The 19,255-nt window shown below is 44.0% G+C and overlaps 1 protein-coding gene across 2 annotated transcripts in view; it reads left to right on the top strand.

The window, feature by feature from the left end:
- Positions 1-19,255, top strand: part of kcnn1b (potassium intermediate/small conductance calcium-activated channel, subfamily N, member 1b) — a 58,144-nt gene that overhangs the window by 26,213 nt on the left and 12,676 nt on the right. For both annotated transcript variants that reach the window (XM_066643804.1, XM_066643805.1), the window contains exons 5-7: positions 8,445-8,586; positions 9,209-9,319; positions 12,388-12,515. In XM_066643804.1, coding sequence (XP_066499901.1) covers positions 8,445-8,586; positions 9,209-9,319; positions 12,388-12,515 — 381 coding nt within the window. The remainder of the gene's footprint in view (positions 1-8,444; positions 8,587-9,208; positions 9,320-12,387; positions 12,516-19,255) is intronic.

The raw sequence follows: 19,255 nt of genomic DNA, 5'->3' as shown, positions 1-19,255 counted from the left end.
ACCTACACCACATCACACAAACACTACACCTGCACCAGATCAAACAAACACTGCACCTGCAAAACGTCACACAAACACTACACCTGCACCACATCACACAAACACTACACCTACACCACATCACACAAACAATACACCTGCACCAGATCACACAAACACTACATCTGCAAAACGTCACACAAACACTACACCTGCCCCGCATCACACAAACACTGCACCTGCACAGTGTCACACAAACACTACACATGCATCACATCACACAAACACTACACCTGCGCCACATCACACGAACACTACACCTTAACAATGTCACACAAACACTGCACGTGCACACCGTCACACAAACTCTACACAAGCACAGCGTCACACAAACAATACACAAGCACAGCATCACACAAACACTACACCTTCATTATGTCACACAAACACTACACCTGCATAGCATGACACAAACACTACACCTGCACAGCGTCACAGTAACACTACACCTGCACAGTGTCACCCAAACACTACACAAGCACAGCGTCACACAAACACTGCACTTGCACAGCATCACACAAACACTACACAAGCACAGCTTCACACAAACACTACACCTGCACAGCGTCACACAAACACTACACCTGCACAGCGTCACACAAACACTACACGTGCATCACATTACACAAACATTACACCTGCACAGTGTCACACAAACACTGCACCTGCACTACATTACACAAACACTACACCTGCACAGTGTCACACAAACACTACACCTGCACAGTGTCACACAAACACTACACCTGCACAGTGTCACACAAACACTACAACTGCACAGCATCACACAAACACTACACCTGCACCACATAACACAAACACTACACCTGCACAGCATCACACAAACAGTACACCTGCACAGCATCACACAAACACTACACCTGCACAGCATCACACAAACACTGCACCTGCACAGTGTCACACAAACACTACATGTGCATCACATTACACAAACATTACACCTGCACAGTGTCACACAAACACTGCACCTGCACCACATTACACAAACACTACACCTGCACAGTGTCACACAAACACTACACCTGCACAGTGTCACACAAACACTACACCTGCACAGTGTCACACAAACACTACAACTGCACAGCATCACACAAACACTACACCTGCACCACATAACACAAACACTACACCTGCACAGCATCACCCAAACACTACACCTGCACAGCATCACACAAACACTACACCTGCACAGCATCACAGTAACACTACACCTGCACAGCATCACAGTAACACTACACCTGCACAGCGTCACCCAAACACTACACAAGCACAGCGTCACACAAACACTGCACCTGCACAGCATCACAGTAACACTACACCTGCACAGCATCACCCAAACACTACACAAGCACAGCATCACACAAACACTACACCTGCACAGCGTCACACAAACACTACACCTGCCCCGCATCACACAAACACTGCACCTGCACAGCATCACACAAACACTACACGTGCATCACATTACACAAACACTACACCTGCACAGTGTCACACAAACACTACACCTGCACAGTGTCACACAAACACTACAATTGCACAGCATCACACAAACACTACACCTGCACAGCGTCACACAAACACTGCACCTGCACAGCATTACAAAAACACTACACCTGCACCACATCACACTAACACTACACCTGCTCCACATCACACTAACACTACACCTGCACCACATCACAAAACACTACACCTGCACCACATCACACTAACACTTCACCTGCACCACATCACAAAACACTACACCTGCACCACATCACACTAACACTACACCTGCACCACATTACACAAACACTACCCCTGCACAGTGTCACACAAACACTAAACCTCTACCACATCACACAAACACTACACCTGCACAGCATTACAAAAACACTACACCTGCACCACATCACACTAACACTACACCTGCACCACATCACACTAACACTACACCTGTACCACATCACAAAACACTACACCTGCACCACATCACACTAACACTACACCTGCACCACATTACACAAACACTACCCCTGCACAGTGTCACACAAACACTAAACCTCCACCACATCACACAAACACTACAACTGCACAGCATCGCACAAACACTACCCCTGCACAATGTCACACAAACACTACACCTGCACAGCGTCACACAAACACTACACCTCCACCACATCACACAAACACTACACCTGCACAGCATCACACAAACACTACCCCTAGACAGCATCACACAAACACTACCCCTGCACAGTGTCACACAAACACTACACCTGCACAGTATCACACAATTTTATTTTATATTATTTTATATTATCTGTTCAACGAAAATAATATTTTTCAACAAGAAACCACTAAACTATAAAATTACTATAGCATTTAGCGCCTTGTTGGACTGAAAATGATCAAATGAAAATGTTCAGATGTTTTGACGTTGGGCTGGACTGTACCCACCCCTGTAGCCCATCAGCCCATGAGTGTTCCATTTCATTTTGTGGAGTTTTATAGAGGGAACACACACCTCTCAGAATCAGAAGTGTCCAAATACCTCAGTGTGGTTTTATTTGGGTGGAATTTGACTCACCCCGCAGAAACACTTCAGTCGGATCCAGTTTCTTTCACCAAAAAGGCGACCACTGGGTTTAAGCTAATGCTAAAGCTAAAGTTTTGAAGCGTTTCTCACGGTGTGAGGCTTTGTTTTGTATTGTTCATATTTTTACAGTTTACATTTGTTCATTGTTGTGTTTTTTGCCCTCCCCTCCCCAACCTTACCTCCCCCCTCCCTCCCCCTCCCTCCCCCTCCTCGGCCCTCCCCCCCGTCCCACCCTACATTGCTGCTGGACAGGGGTCCAAAGTGAGTCTGTGTGTTTTGTTTTGTTGGTTTTATTTGGAGCATTTTTGTCATCCGTGGAGATAAAGCCACTGTGCTGAGACACTCTTCAGTTTGGGCCATGACTTTAACTTGTTTTGACCACGCTTGAGTTTTAGCCTGGTTGGACAAGTGGACATTCTGCAGACAAACAGTAATCATGAATTTCCCTCTCCAGTGCACTGCATTGCTGACATGCTGGAGATCCCAAAGTCTGGAAAAACTCATTTCTGTCTCGAATTAATTCTGTGTTTTGCTTTATTATTATTATTATGAATAGTGTTCTTTATTCTGATCTGTGTTATGAGCACACTGCAGAGAAATGACATCCTGGCAACTAGAACCCAGTTAAATCTAACTCATCGCTCCCAAAATTAGCTCATTAATCTCTCAAGAGACTTAATGCTATTAATCCTAAAATCCTTCCAACTAAACAGCGTCAGACAAAACGGAGACGGGAGACGCTCGTGTCCAGCATCAAAACGGAGAAGATTCTGAGGTCTGATGAAAAACGGTGGAGCTCTTTAGTTCTGAGCTTAGTGGGAGATGCCACTGAGACCTCCACTCAGACTCCAGAGGAGACACACTGGACATTCCTGAACTCTCTTTCAGGAGAAATATCTGAGCAACAGGAGAAACAAGCTACAGTCTCCATGCTCTCTCCATCTGACCTCAGTGTCATCCAGGAGAAACTACAGAGATGTTAAGGAGAAATTACAAAGATGTTAAGGAGAAACTAAAGTGATATAAAGGAAAAATTACAGAGAGGTTAAAGAGACAGTATAGACATTAAGGAGAATCTACAGCGATATCAAGGAGAAACTACAGAGATGTTAAAGAGACAGTATAGACATTAAGGAGAATCTACAGCGATATTAAGGAGAAACTATGGAGAAGTTAAAGAGACACTATAGAGATATCAAGGAGAAACTACAGAGATACTCAGTCATTTCCTGCACTTATTTTTCTTGTGTTTTGACACTGACACCTAGTGGCTTGGCTGTCTCAGGGAGACTGTACTGAACCTATTCTCCCGATGTCTGCATGTGGGAGACCCACTCTGTGAAGCATAAACCGGTTCAGTCGGGAACGATGGAGAAAGCATTGTGCACAAGAAAACAATGTAAAATAAATAAATTTCTTGGTGTTCCTAAGGTAAAAATGACTGATGACTGACTGCAGCTTTGAATAATCTTATGTTACTCTCAGAATGAGAAAAATAAAATATTAAGTTTATCGAGAGGAATTAAGTGGGTTTCATTTGCCGGGACGTCATAATTTCTGCAGAATTTGTCTAAAACTTTGTGCTAATTGGAGTGTTACTGTTTGGATTTTGGGATATTCACATTCCTCTAGGCCATGTGTGAACATGGTCGCCCTCATGTTCATGGTATTCTCTTTTTATTTTCCCCAAGGCCCTTTTTATTTGAGTTTCCTCTGTTTGACCTGGTGCTGACTTGCAGTTGTGGCCGGGGGAATATGTTTGGCTCATGTCTCGGGGGAAGGTGAAAGCCCTGGATGCTGCAAAAACACACACTGCAGAAAATCATGCCTTAACGAGTGAAGCCATCTTAAATCTAGTGGAGATCTCTAATATTTCTCATCATGAGACTGGAATATCATTAGGTTGTTACACTTATTTCTAGACAGTTTTTTTAACTGTTTTCAGTGATATTTCAGCAGAGAAAGTGTGTACTTCCTTTGGCAGATATGCTCTTAATTATAAATGCTGTTAAAGAATAGAATCAGAAAATCACAAAGCAAACAACAACAATAACAACAACAACAACAAAAGCAAACAATGAGAGAAAATCAAAAATCTGAAAAATGAAAGATGAATAAAGTAGAAATAGGAATCAACACCTGGATAAATTCAAACTGGAAATGAAAGGTTTATTTCTTTAAACACATTAAACAAAATTTTAAATAATGAAACTGGGTGTGTCGCCCTGTGAAGGACTAGTGCCCCCTCAAGGGTGTGTTCCCGCCTTGCGCTCAGTGATTCCGGGTAGGCTCCGGACCCATCACTGCCCTGAACTGGATAAGGGCTTCAGACAATGAATGAGTGAATTTTATATGCATTTATGGGAGATTTATACTTTGTCCTAAACAAATCCACCATTATTTTCCCGAAGTTCATAGACTTGTGTAAAGCTACGTAGTTACAGACTCAACTTGGACGACTTGCTTCTTGAAATGATGTGGGAATTTTGTTCTGTGCTAAATCCATTTTAAAAGCGTCTGGAGCATTAACGGATTTCTTTAGAAATGTATAGAAAAATGTTTAAAATCATTAACTAAAGTTTGCTTCTTTGTGGTTTTAAACAATTTATTGCACATTTTAAAAAACAGAAACCGGTGAATTATAATATTCTTACGTCAAACTCAGAGTGAGTGTATTAGATGTGTTGACTACATTTAAGATGGGATAGTTTTTGCAGTGTGGCAGCAATACTTCCTTCTCTTTTCCCCGGATTATGATCCAAAAACACGGCTCTCCTCACTCACCATTCCATACCATTCAGCTGGCTGCAGTAAACACTGCAAAAAACAGTGAAATCCTCTCCAATCTAGTCAATAGATCTGATATTATTTCCAGATAATTTCACTTCTTTAAAGTGATCAAGTCTCGTTCCATTGAGAGACAAAAGAAATTCTTAAAAAAAAAGAAAAATGTTTAAAACGTTTTGGAAACAAAGCTCAATGTTTCCACATTGCATTGAAAAAAGCAACATTTATCGAAATTAATGGAATAATTGATGGAAGTTTCCACTGAATAAAATCACTTAAACCAGTCAAAGGTCTAGAACGTGTTTAAAATCATTATAATGTTTTTACAAAACCCCAGACCGAAGAAGATTGGATTTGTTGATGAATTTGAAGGAGAAATGGTGTTAAAACGTGTTTTTTGCAGTGAAGGGTTATGGTCTTAGCTCGGCATGAAGTATTCCCCTGTCAGAGCCATGTTTCTGTATGAACTGAACACTTGGGCCTATAAATGTTTTATTTTTTTGTTTTCACTTTAAGGTTTTATGGATTGATTGGTTGTTGTTTTTTTGTTTGTTTTTTTGCTGTTGTTGATGTTCTTCCAAAGTTTTATTTACTATTTTATTAATTATTTACGTATTTTAGTGAATGTCTTTTCCAGATTTGTGTGTTACTTATATTATTAATCTATTTTAAACTGTAATTTCAGGAAAGTTATTAATGAATGTTTAGAATCTGTTGAAAACTATTTTTAGATCATGTTTCATGAGACAGAACTATGGACATTCTGTAAATGCTATGTAGCAATGCTAATCCTCTGGCTAGGGTTTTAGTGCATTGTTAGGACACTAACACACTGTACAGACACATTTTTGCTAACTCGCTATATCAGCTCCTCAGGGACCTGGGCCATGGCATCAGTCCACCTTAAATCATGCGCCACTGGCTAATAGCACTCAGACTAATGAGTCCTCCGCTAAACACCGTCGGACAGAGAACAGGACACTCTCCGATTGATTAATAGACCATAAACGATCCGCACTGGACTACACTAGGTCAGCATACACACACACACACACACACACACAGAGTACATACACACAGAGTACACATACACACACACACAGTACACATATACACACAGGACACCTATACACACACAGAGTACACATACACACACACAGAGTACACACACACATAGTACACATACACACAGTACACACACACAGAGTACACACACACACACACACACACACACACAGAGTACACATACACACACACACACAGGGTACACACATAGTACACAGACACACACACAGGGTACGCACACACACACGCACAGAATACACAGACACACACACAGGGTACACAGACACACAGTGTACACACACACAGGGTACACACACACAGGGTACACACACACACAGGGTACACACACACACAGAGTACACACACACACGCAGAGTACACAGACACAGGGTACACACACACACACAGAGAGTACACAGACACAGGGTACACACACACAGAACACAGACACAGGGTACACACACACACAGAGAACACAGACACAGGGTACACACACACACAGAGTACACAGATACAAACACACACAGGATATACACACAGAGTACATAGACACACTCACACACATATTTCACACGTTTGAGCGAAAGGCAGATTAATAAATGTGTTGAATCCGATGAGATGTGGAGGATTTGAGTGGATTATTTAAAGCCGTGTGATTGGTCAGATCAGTTTCAGGGTCATAGTAACTAACGCTAAACGGCTGTGAACAGTGTGAACAGTCACACAGCACCTGAGTGTGTTAACATTCACAGCAACAATACCACCGCTGTCTTATTCTTCAAATGTAATGTAATCACCCCCTGAAACTGCAGCTGCTGATCTGATCTCATTCTGTTAATACGACTTTTATCCTTTCTGTCTGATCTTGATTTACTCACACGATGATCTGAACAAGCACTAAACTGCTTTAAATACTTAGTGTAACTCTCATTTATTAAGAAATCGTCTTTAGAGCTGTTCAGGTTTGCAGAGTTTTACAAGTTTAAAGTTTAAAGGAAATGAAAAGAAAGTTGTACTCAGTCACTTCACATTTGTTTATATTTAATCACAGCACAGTGTAAACAACTGATTTTTTACTAATTCAAATTTAAATTCAGAGGCTGTGCTTTAGATCAGTTTTTTTTTCCTAAAAGGAAAACAGTTCCATGAGGGAAAACGTTAAAGTGAATATTTTCAGTTGCTGTTCTCATCTGTTATCTCTGTTTCTCTTTGTCTCTCAGTGGTGTCTATAAATAAACCTGCTTTGCCTAAGAAGCTTTATGAAGAATAAATATTTGTCTAAGGTGTTTGAATAAAGAATGATGTCAGGATGAAAAGTAATTGTATATATATTTTTAAATATGGCGCAGTTAATACAGAGATCTGATACTGAGTGCCTCGTGTAGACTCTGTGTTTCTCAGAATCAGACTGGTGATGAACAGATTGGCTCCAAACCCAGAGTTCCTGAGGTTCCTGGGATGATTGTGTGATTGTAAACACTCTCAGTAATTCTTCATCAACATTTTCTGCCTGACGTACACTTTCCTACTGATCCTTAAATAAACACAGTGGACGTTTCGGGTTTAAACATTTTTATTAAGTAGAGTTTAGAAATTTAATAAAAACTAAAAAATAGGGTTGTTGTTTTTTTGAAGAAGAAGAAGAAGAAAAAACAGCAAGTACTTTTTCCACTAAAATGTATCAGTCACTGAACAGTGTTTAATGAAAATGATTATTCTTCAAATGTGACTTTAATAAGTGATTTTTTTATTTGAGGAAGAATCCAGTAAAGTGGGTCTCCCACATGAAGGAAGCCATGTTTAAAATAGGTTTAGTGCGAACTCTGCCACTAGGTGTCAGTGTAACAGCTGTTTCACGCCGTGAAGGAGCTTTATTTCCGTGCTGACCTCACGGTGTTCATGCCGTTCCTCATTAACGAAGCCCTTCCGCTGTTTCTCTCTGTTTTCTCAGATATCACGATAAACAGGAGGTGACGAGTAACTTTCTCGGAGCGATGTGGTTGATCTCCATCACTTTCCTGTCGATCGGATACGGAGACATGGTGCCACACACCTACTGCGGCAAAGGGGTGTGTTTACTCACCGGGATCATGGTGCGTACGCTGCCCTCGCCGTCAGTGGGAACCAAAACCTGTGGAGTTCCCCAGGAGCTCTTATTCATGTCTTTATTACTTTATTTCTATTTATTACTAGACGTGAGTTTCTTGTTGCATTTACTCAGAGCTCAGAGCTGAGCCCAGAAACAGAACTGATGCCATTTCTACAGTTTTCACTGAGCACTGTAACGTCCTCAAAAATGGCTTCAAGACTGGGGCTCTGTGTTTGGGCTTAAATCAAGAGTTTTCCTGGTTTTTGCTGTAACTTTATTAAGTTAATCACACAGTAATGAGGCATGTAGAGATTTATAAAACTATCTTTATTCATTAATTACACAAAAGCATCACGTGATGTTCCACTGCTCTTATTCTGTGAGTAAAGGAGATATATTAAGTGTCTCAGTCAATACTTTATTTTATTGACTTTTCAGTTGAATTTTCATTTTTGTATTAAGTTAAATTTAGTTACATTTCATTTCCTTTTATATTTTATTGTATAAACGTTTTCTTCTGAACCCCATGGAACCACCTTTGTGTTTGAACATTAAAGCAGTGAACACTGTAATGATACAGATGTGAATATTGTAGTCTCATATCCGTCTCTCCTTGTCTCTCACAGGGAGCTGGTTGTACTGCTCTGGTGGTGGCGGTCGTGGCCAGAAAGCTGGAGCTGACCAAGGCTGAGAAACACGTCCATAATTTCATGATGGACACCCAACTCTGCAAAAGAGTGAGTTGTGTTTGATTTAGATTTTATCTTGATTTGTTTTCTCCTGATTTTGGTGAAGCTCACACTGACGAAGAAGGTTTACTGTGAAGTTTATTTTTTATTAAAAATCATCTCTGCCTCGTATTTCTCTTTGATGTTGTTGTGTGACTATTATATATATCTTTTTAAATAATTATTAGTCTGTGTTACATTACTCAAGTTGTTTCTACAGACCTTTGCTTGTTTGAAAGCATTATTCCTTGGAAAAATAAAAAATATCTGCTTGTGAACACTCACTGAATCTGTGTCTATAAAGTTTAATAATACATTCATAAATAGCTTCAGTAAATGAATAAATAAACAAATAAACCACTCCCAGTCTGAGAAGTGTTAGATATTCTCAGTGAAGCCCGACCTCAGTGATGTGCCATGGGTTGCAGTGAGTTTAATTTCCAGTGGCTTGTGGTGATGAAGATGAAGCAGAGTGTTCTCTGTGGAACTTTTACGGCGCAGAGAACATTAACCACCGCGCTGTCAGAGCTCTGTCTGAGGCCAAACGTTAAAAATCTGCTGATGTTTTAACAGAGGCTCCAGCGAAGAGCCACAACTCAGTTTAATGAGTCTGTTTCCAGATCAGAGTTAAACCTTGTCTTTAAAATTCAGCGGAACAGTCACACGCTGCAAAACAAGAGGAACACAGCTTCAGTCTGCCTCTGATACTCAGCACATCCCTGACACATCCAGGCCACTAGGAGTCAGGGTGACGGCTGCTGTGGGGCTTTGACCAAAGCAGGTCAGGGGTGTTTCATTAAGAACCAGAACCGTGTCTCTGCTGAGAAGGAGCGAGGGATATGTGCAGTTTAAAGTTGTCCGTAGTTTGAGAGCTCCTCCTGCGGGAGTCACTCAAAACACAGTTATTCTCACTCTCGTCTCATGGAGAAATATCAAACACATCAGTGAAATTAAAGATGATCTCAGGTGCCAAGTCGTAAAGTTTCTGCAGAGTACATTCCATCAGCGCCAGCTTCACATAAACGCTGGGGTGTGGTGCGGCGGGGGGCAGTAAATCTCTGTGGATACTTCTTTAATAAACTGAAAAAAAACGGTGTGTTTTAAAGAACACAGGTATCAGCTTAGGTCCCAGAATTTAACTGCTGCACAGTTTAAGGTGGACTGGTGCGTGACTGTAACTGCTGCACAGTTTAAGGTGGACTGGTGCATGACTGTAACTTCTGCACAGTTTAAGGTGGACTGGTGCGTGACCGTAACTGCTGCTCAGTTTTAGGTGGACTGGTGCCTGTCTGTAACTGCTGCACAGTTTAAGGGACTGGTGCGTGATTGTAAAGGCTGCACAGTTTAAGGTGGACTGGTGCGCGACTATAACTGCTGCACAGTTTATGGTGGACTGGTGCTTGACTGAAACTGCTGCACAGTTTAAGGTGGACTGGTGCGTGACTGTAACCGCTGCACAGTTTAAGGGACTGGTTCGTGACTATAACTGCTGCACAATTTAAGGTGGACTGGTGCGTGAATGTAACTGCTGCAGAGTTTAAGATGGACTGGTGCGTGACTGTAACTGCTGCACAGTTTAAGGTGGACTGGTGCGTGTCTGTAACTGCTGCAGTTTAAGGTGGACTGGTGCGTGACTGTAACTGCTGCACAGTTTAAGGGACTGGTGCGTGACTGTAACTGTTGCACAGTTTAAGGTGGACTGGTGCGTGACTGTAACTGCTGCACAGTTTAAGGTGGACTGGTGCATGACTGTAACTGCTGCACAGTTTAAGGGACTGGTGCGTGACTGTAACTGTTGCACAGTTTAAGGTGGACTGATGCGTGACTGTAACCGCTGCACATTTTAAGGGACTGGTGCGTGACTGTAACTGTTGCACAGTTTAAGGTGGACTGGTGCGTGACTGTAACTGCTGCACAGTTTAAGGGACTGGTGCGTGACTGTAACTGTTGCACAGTTTAAGGTGGACTGGTGCGTGACTATAACTGCTGCACAGTTTAAGGGACTGGTGCGTGACTGTAACTGTTGCACAGTTTAAGGTGGACTGATGCGTGACTGTAACCGCTGCACAGTTTAAGGTGGACTGGTGCATGACCGTAACTGTTGCACAGTTTAAGGTGGACTGATGCGTGACTGTAACCGCTGCACAGTTTAAGGTGGACTGGTGCATGACCGTAACTGCTGCACAGTTTAAGGTGGACTGGTGCGTGACTGTAACCGCTGCACAGTTTAAGGTGGACTGGTGCATGACCGTAACTGCTGCACAGTTTAAGGTGGACTGGTGCGTGACTGTAACCGCTGCACAGTTTAAGGTGGACTGGTGCATGACCGTAACTGCTGCACAGTTTAAGGTGGACTGGTGCGTGACTGTAACCGCTGCACAGTTTAAGGTGGACTGGTGCATGACCGTAACTGCTGCACAGTTTAAGGTGGACTGGTGCGTGACTGTAACCGCTGCACAGTTTAAGGTGGACTGGTGCATGACCGTAACTGCTGCACAGTTTAAGGTGGACTGATGCGTGACTGTAACCGCTGCACAGTTTAAGGTGGACTGGTGCATGACCGTAACTGCTGCACAGTTTAAGGTGGACTGGTGCATGACCGTAACTGCTGCACAGTTTAAGGTGGACTGGTGCGTGACTGTAACTGCTGCACAGTTTAAGGTGGACTGGTGCATGACCGTAACTGGTGCAGTTTAAGGAGGACTTGTGCGTGTCTGTAACTGCTGCACAGTTTAAGGTGGACTGGCACGTGACTGTAACTGCTGCACTTTTTAAGGTGGACTGGCACGTGACTGTAACTGCTGTACTGAAGTCAGTGGGTAGGGGGAGGGAGGGTTGTGGTTTTCTAGCCTCCTCCAAAAGATACATAGTTCCATTTCTGCAGTGCTGAGCCCAGAGTGTCAATGACAGAGGTTCTGTTCTCACTTTTACAGCTCAGTGGAACATCCCAGTGATTTTTGGAGCTGTATTTTTAAGGTTAAAATATTGTGTAATTTGGTTTTATAGGTTTGGTTTAGCTTTTTTCCCCAGAGCTGTCTTTATCTTGCATTGCTGATTGTGTTGTGTCTGTTTTCCAGGTGAAGAACACGGCTGCTAACGTACTCAGGGAAACGTGGCTCATCTACAAACACACGAAACTCGTGAAGAAGATCGACCACGCCAAGGTCCGAAAACATCAGCGCAAGTTTCTGCAGGCCATTCACCAGTGAGTCCAGCTTTAACCTCACCTCTGACCTCCTGAGAAACTGTGAGGGTCTGGCTGTGAGTGGTGGGCTGTCACTGTAGTTCCTTTCAGGTCTGAGTTAAACTGACTGCTGTGGAGAATCAGCAGTGAGGGGTTTGGTGATAACGGGGGACATTCGAGTCCCGGAGATGCCTCAGCCATCGGAGGATGGGGGGATCTAGCGAACACAACTGCCCTCCTCTCTGTGGGTGGGGAGAGTGGCTCTCCCTCTGCAGCTGGTGCTAGAGAGTGCTGTGATGTGACAGATCTGGGCAATGTGTGTTCTCCTCCGGAGTGTTGAGCTGTCCAGTGGCAGTTCGTAAAGAAGCGGTGAGTCGGCCTCACGTGTCTCAGAGGAAGCACGTGTTCCGCCCACCGCCCTGAGGCAGGGGGCGCTGTGTTTTACAGCAACTGTCAAACAGTTGTTTCTAAAAAATAAAATTCAGTTGTCCCCTATAATCCCTTAGAGACACAGAGAGGGTTCCTTCTGTGTGCACCATTTGATTTAAGACAAACTCCTGGATTCATTGTTCTGTCCAGTGTTGGTGAATGGAACCAGACGTCTACAACACACCCAGCATTTTAATCCCTCTCCACCTCCACTGTCTAAAGAGTCTCTACTGGACAACAGTGGACATCTCCACTCAGTCAGTGTGTGTCCCCCACAGCGTCCTGCACGTCCCTCTCCACCAGGACTGAGTTTAAACACCACCCCTTCTCCCAACTACAGTCCAACACCAGCCCTGTGTCCCCCACCGTCTACTGTCCTCACTTTCTGTGAGGGGCTTTTAGAGGAGGATGTCTGCTTCCATTCACCTCCACTGTCCACTGTCCCCCACCATCTACTGTCCTCACTTTCTGTGAGGGGCTTTTAGAGGCGGACGTCTGCTTCCATTCACCTCCACTGTCCACTGTCCCCCACCATCTACTGTCCTCACTTTCTGTGAGGGGCTATTAGAGGAGGACACCTGGTTCCATTCACCTCCACTGTCCACTGTCCCCCACCGTCTACTGTCCTCTATTTCTGTGAGGGGCTTTTAAAGGAGGACGTCTGCTTCCATTCACCTCCACTGTCCACTGTCCCCCACCGTCTACTGTCCTCACTTTCTGTGAGGGGCTTTTAGAGGCGGACGTCTGCTTCCATTCACCTCCACTGTCCACTGTCCTCCACCATCTACTGTCCTCACTTTCTGTGAGGGGCTTTTAGAGGAGAATGTCTGCTTTCATTCACCTCCACTGTCCACTGTCCCCCACCCTCTACTGTCCTCACTTTCTGTGAGGGGCTTTTAGAGGCAGACGTCTGCTTCCATTCACCTACACTGTCCACTGTCCCCCACCGTCTACTGTCCTCACTTTCTGTGAGGGGCTTTTACAGGAGGACGTCTGCTTCCATTCACCTACACTGTCCACTGTCCTCCACCATCTACTGTCCTCAGTTTCTGTGAGGGGCTTTTAGAGGAGGACGTCTGCTTTCATTCACCTCCACTGTCCACTGTCCCCCACCCTCTACTGTCCTCACTTTCTGTGAGGGGCTTTTAGAGGCGGACGTCTGCTTCCATTCACCTCCACTGTCCCCCATCGTCTACTGTCCTCACTTTCTGTGAGGGGCTTTTAGAGGAGAATTTCTGCTTTCATTCACCCCCACTGTCCACTGCCCCCCACCGTCTACTGTCCTCACTTTCTGTGAGGGCATTTTAGAGGAGGACGTCTGCTTCCATTCACCTCCACTGTCCACTGTCCTCTCCGTCTACTGTCCTCACTTTCTGTGAAGTGCTTTTAGAGGAGGACATCTGCTTCTATTCACCTCCACTGTCCACTGTCCCCCACCATCTACTGTCCTCACTTTCTGTGAGGGGCTTTTAGAGGGGGACGTCTGCTTCCATTCACCTCCACTGTCCCCCACCGTCTACTGTCCTCACTTTCTGTGAGAGGCTTTTAGAGGAAGACGTCTGCTTTCATTCACCTCCACTGTCCACTGTCCCCCACCATCAACTGTCCTCACTTTCTGTGAGGGGCTTTTAGAGGAGGACGTCTGCTTCCACTCACCTCCACTGTCCACTGCTGTGACTCTGGGAGTTTCTCTAAAAGAGACCAAACCCAAAACACTGTCTGTAAATTGTAGATTATGAATGTGATACAGTGACAGCCTTGCTGGATATTGTTGTCCCTCTGAGTACCGTGTGCAGTGGGGTTTAAGAGTAGAGACTGATGTAAACTGGGACAGTGAGACCCTTAGTATTTTTACTGACGCTGAAGTGGGTCTCAACTCAGTCTTTATTCTCAGTGGATAAAAGTGTTTTAAGAGCTCTATATCTGCAGGTGTTGCTCTCCAATAAAACACTTCCTGGTCTGTCCATTTCTCTTGATCCAGGGGCGTGTCCACACCTGAGAAAAATTATTATTAATATTAATATTATAAATTTGTTTAACCCAAACACAGAGCACAAATAAAGACAAATATAAGGAAAAGAAAGAGAACTGAAAAAACCCTGAAGTTCTAGGTCTAAGAGCCATGCTGGAGACTGCTGATGGAAATGCAGTGTGTGTGCTGTCCTCTATACGAACATCAACACACATCTGGATTCCCGATCACAGCACGGAGAGTAACGCCTGCTGAAGATGGAGCTCTTAATATTTGCACATGGGTGGGCGAATCTGAGCAGAAATACAGCGAGAATTATAAAGTGTTTCCTTTTTATATTCACCTGGAAAAGGGTGTGTGTGTGTGTGTGTGTGTGTTTGATGTGTGTATGTGTGTGTGAGAGAGATGTGTGGTGTGTATTTTAAGGTTTTTTTAAATCTGTATTGTGTGTTTCGTCTGTTTTGTCTTGAATCACCGCAGAGCTCAGAAGTAAGTCGCGTCTTTATCCTTTCTTCCCATCAGCCTCTCTGTTCATTTCCTCTAGTCGTATTTACCGAACCCGGTCCGACATCAGCACGTTTGAAGCTGGATGCTGAATTCTAAATAAATTTCTGTGGGGTTTTTTGGGTCACACTTTATTTGACGGCTGCCACGGCACCACTCCAGGACAAAACAGAAAAGACAAAAGAGAGAAAGAGAATCTTCCCAGCTTCAAATTCATCAGCGCCCAGAGTCCATTCATCCCTCTGCACCTGATCTCCATCTGAATCTGCACCGAGAGCGCGGGTACCCTCCAGAAAACCTCCACAAAGCTCCACAAACGCTTCCAAAAAGTGCCCCAAAAAATGTCCCAAAACCTTCTTCTCACCACACGCCCTGCACTTTACACTTCGCTCCTGTTCCAACAAGAGTCAGTTCTCAGAAACCGTTCTCCTGATGCTGGAGAAGGACTGTCTGCTTTGACGGCTAACACACCCCTCTATGGTCACACACCATACGGGTCACCCACCTGTGCACCAGCAAATATGCCCCTGGGTTAAACACTGACTCCGCTTCTAGGGTCAGCAATGCTGATGGGACCAGGACGGATTAAACACAGGGTTCTGGACTCCGGACCACTGTGTACCCACATACATTAAGAGTTACAGAGCTGTCCACATTTCTCTGATACTGGCAGCACATCTGGGTCCCACTAATGACCCGTGTACCACCCTCCGCCCCCATGCCCAGCCCCTAGCCAGGTTCTCTCTTTAAAGGCCGTTGTGGTGGGTCTATAGGTGGTGATGATGGTCATGTGCACTATCACCTTAAGCACAGTGGTCCGTGCTGTTAGAAAGTTTGGAGACCTCTGACGTACAGAATATTCTGATGATTTCAGACCCTTCCCCAGGTTCTTTACTCTTTAATACAGCTGCTGGACATGAGAGGGTTAAAGGAGAAACAAACCTAGGAAACGTGACATTTCCTCCTTCTTGTTCAGTCCAGACCTGCTGAGTTCTCCACTTCATCCATAATAAATATAACACACACACACACTATAAATATCCCGGAGACCCCTGCGTCCAGTCTGAGCTCTTTATGCTGAGGAGGGAGTGTATCGTTCGTCCGGTGCCAGACTCCATGGAGATAAGGGTGCAGACACAAAACAGCAATTTTGGACGTCCCAAAATTGAGAATTCATCTGTAAAACAAACAACAAAAACAACAACCGCACACCACCACCCCACCAACAAACACCTGCGCAGGAAGTGATGGAAGTGCTTGGGTTTATTCATTATTTATTGATATATTATTTTCCATACGGCTTGCATTCAACCCTTTCTTTAACGTTGGGTTCAGTGGAGGGCGCTTGTTTGTTTATTTCTGTTTTTATTTTATGTTTTTTGTTTAAATGGCAGAATGAAAGCATTAAAGACACAGTCTGCATTCTGCATGAAGAACATTCACCTCTCACTCGCTGCTCGTGAATGGCACCACACTGAAATAAACAAAGCATTTATGCTTTAAAGGTGCAGTCAGTCTTTTTTAACCTCTGAAAAACAGCAGTATTTATAAAGTGCTGGTTTAGATTTCTTTTATTGTTCTCTGTTTGAAGCTGCTGGAGGGGTCAAGGTTAAAATAGGTTCAGGACTGAATCTCTGACACACCCAGGTGAGAGTATAACTGCTGTTTCATAGTGGGAAGAAGAATCAGAGGAGGAAATGACTGACTGCACCTTTAAATAAGTCCTCAGCTCCTGTTTCTGTTTGTAGAAAATATCAGAAATGCTTGGAATTAGCAGAGCCTTGATCTTTTGTTTGTAGCTGCTTTAATGTGTTTGATACGTGTTTTAATCCTCGGGGAAAGGCCTTTTGTTAAATGTTTATGTTTTATATATATTTCAGGACATGTTTTTATTGTCTTTAGAACAAACACTAAATAACAGCCGTTAGAGAAACATTCGGATGTTGTGTGGTACTGAGTAAATGTTAAAAATATTGTGTTCTTGGACCCAAATCCCGCATTCTACCGGGTAAATAGCAGAACTTATATTCTCAGCTTTATAATTCTTGAATGCATGAAGGTATCTGTGTGCTCCGCATACTGTTAGAAACCGCAGATCCTACTGTTTCTAAAAATGGCCTCTGGGAGAAATCCAGTGTGAAAAAACACATTAAAAACCAAGGCGCTCCTCCAAAATCTAAATTTAAGTCCCGTTCCGGGTGACTGTCTGTGAGAATTGTTGTGTTCTCCCTGTGTCTGCGTGGGTTTCCTCCGGGTGACTGTTTGTGAGGAGTGTGGTGTGTTCTCCCTGTGTCTGCGTAGGTTTCCTCCGAGTGAATCTCTGTGAGGAGTGTGGTGTGTTCTCCCCGTGTCTGCGTAGGTTTCCTCCGGGTGACTGTCTGTGAGAATTGTGTTGTGTTCTCCCTGTGTCTGCGTGAGCTTCCTCTGAGTGACTGTCTGTGAGGAGGGTGGTGTGTTCTCCCTGTGTCTGCGTGGGTTTCCTCCGGGTGACTGTCTGTGAGGAGCGTGGTGTGTTCTCCCTGTGTCTGTGTGGGTTTCCTCCGAGTGACTGTCTGTGAGGAGTGTGGTGTGTTCTCCCTGTGTCTGTGTGGGTTTCCTCCGGGTGACTGTCTGTGAGGAGTGTGGTGTGTTCTCCCTGTGTCTGTGTGGGTTTCCTCTGGGTGCTTCGGTTTCCTCCCACGCTGCAAAAAACACATGTTAATAGGTGGATTGGAGACTCAAAAGTGTTTGTAGGTGTAAGTGAATGTGTGAGTGTGTGTTGCCCTGTGAAGGACTGGCGCCCCCTCCAGGGTGGGTTCCCACCTTGCACCCAATAATTCCAGGTAGGCTCTGGACCCACCGCGACCCTGAACTGGATAAGGGATACAGACAATGAATGAATGAATGAATATTTCATCATATATTTAAAAGATGATAATGATAACTAGAGGTCTGCATTTCCAGGAGGAAACACGAGATGTTGCGCCGCTGAAACCCCCGTCCCCCGATCCGCGTCTTTCAAGCTTAAAGCGAGGCTGTCAATATGGTTAATGCGTGGGTCCCTATGCGACGCTATGGTGAAGGAGTTGACTGCTAAGCTGTTTGTAATGGGATGTTAAGAGAGCACTGTCCCACAGCAGTTTACATTGGACTCTATGGAGCTCCGTAGGCCATGAATGGAAAACGATACATTTTGAATTCCACCTTAAGAAACCCACAATTGTATTGAGATGTCCACCTTTAAAAATGAGCACTGTAAATAAAGGTTTAAATGTTGAAAAGACAGCCTGTATATTTTAAAGGCGGTATTTTAAAAAAATCCACCTTAAGAACCCCTGAATATTTAAGACGTCCACATTAAAAATGACCTTTAAAATGTTAGAGACTGCCTATGTATGTCTGTGTCCCTCACAGCTCTCCCTCTCAGTCTTTGCCTCTGCCCCCTTCCACTCCCACCTCTCTCTCTCACACACACGCATGCTCACAGAACACAGCTGACAGACTCACGATTCAATGAATTTCGACTGGGGGGCAGGGGGGACTGGGGGTCCAAAAAATCTCTCGTAGCTCGAAAACTTTTCCAGGTCCAAAAATGAACGAAACATACCGTAGGGACAAGGAAAGTCAGGCGTTGGTGTAAAAAAATTTGCACTTTGAGCGAGAATTGATGGTGTAATGACGAGCTAAAAGCAGGCAAAGTTTTGAAATTCTGCGTTTCCAACCCGCTCTTAAAATACATTGAGCTCTATGGAAGCTGAAACCCTCCCAAGTGTCGAACAAAAAATCATAACTCAAGAATGGTATTGTCAAATGATCTACAAGGGTGAGAAAGGGGAAATTTCTCTACCATTTAAAATTCGGCAGAAAATTGAAAATG

Source organism: Hoplias malabaricus, chromosome 14, assembly GCF_029633855.1.
Source record: "Hoplias malabaricus isolate fHopMal1 chromosome 14, fHopMal1.hap1, whole genome shotgun sequence".
NCBI lineage: Eukaryota > Metazoa > Chordata > Actinopteri > Characiformes > Erythrinidae > Hoplias > Hoplias malabaricus.
This window is presented reverse-complemented; position numbering and strand designations above follow the sequence as displayed.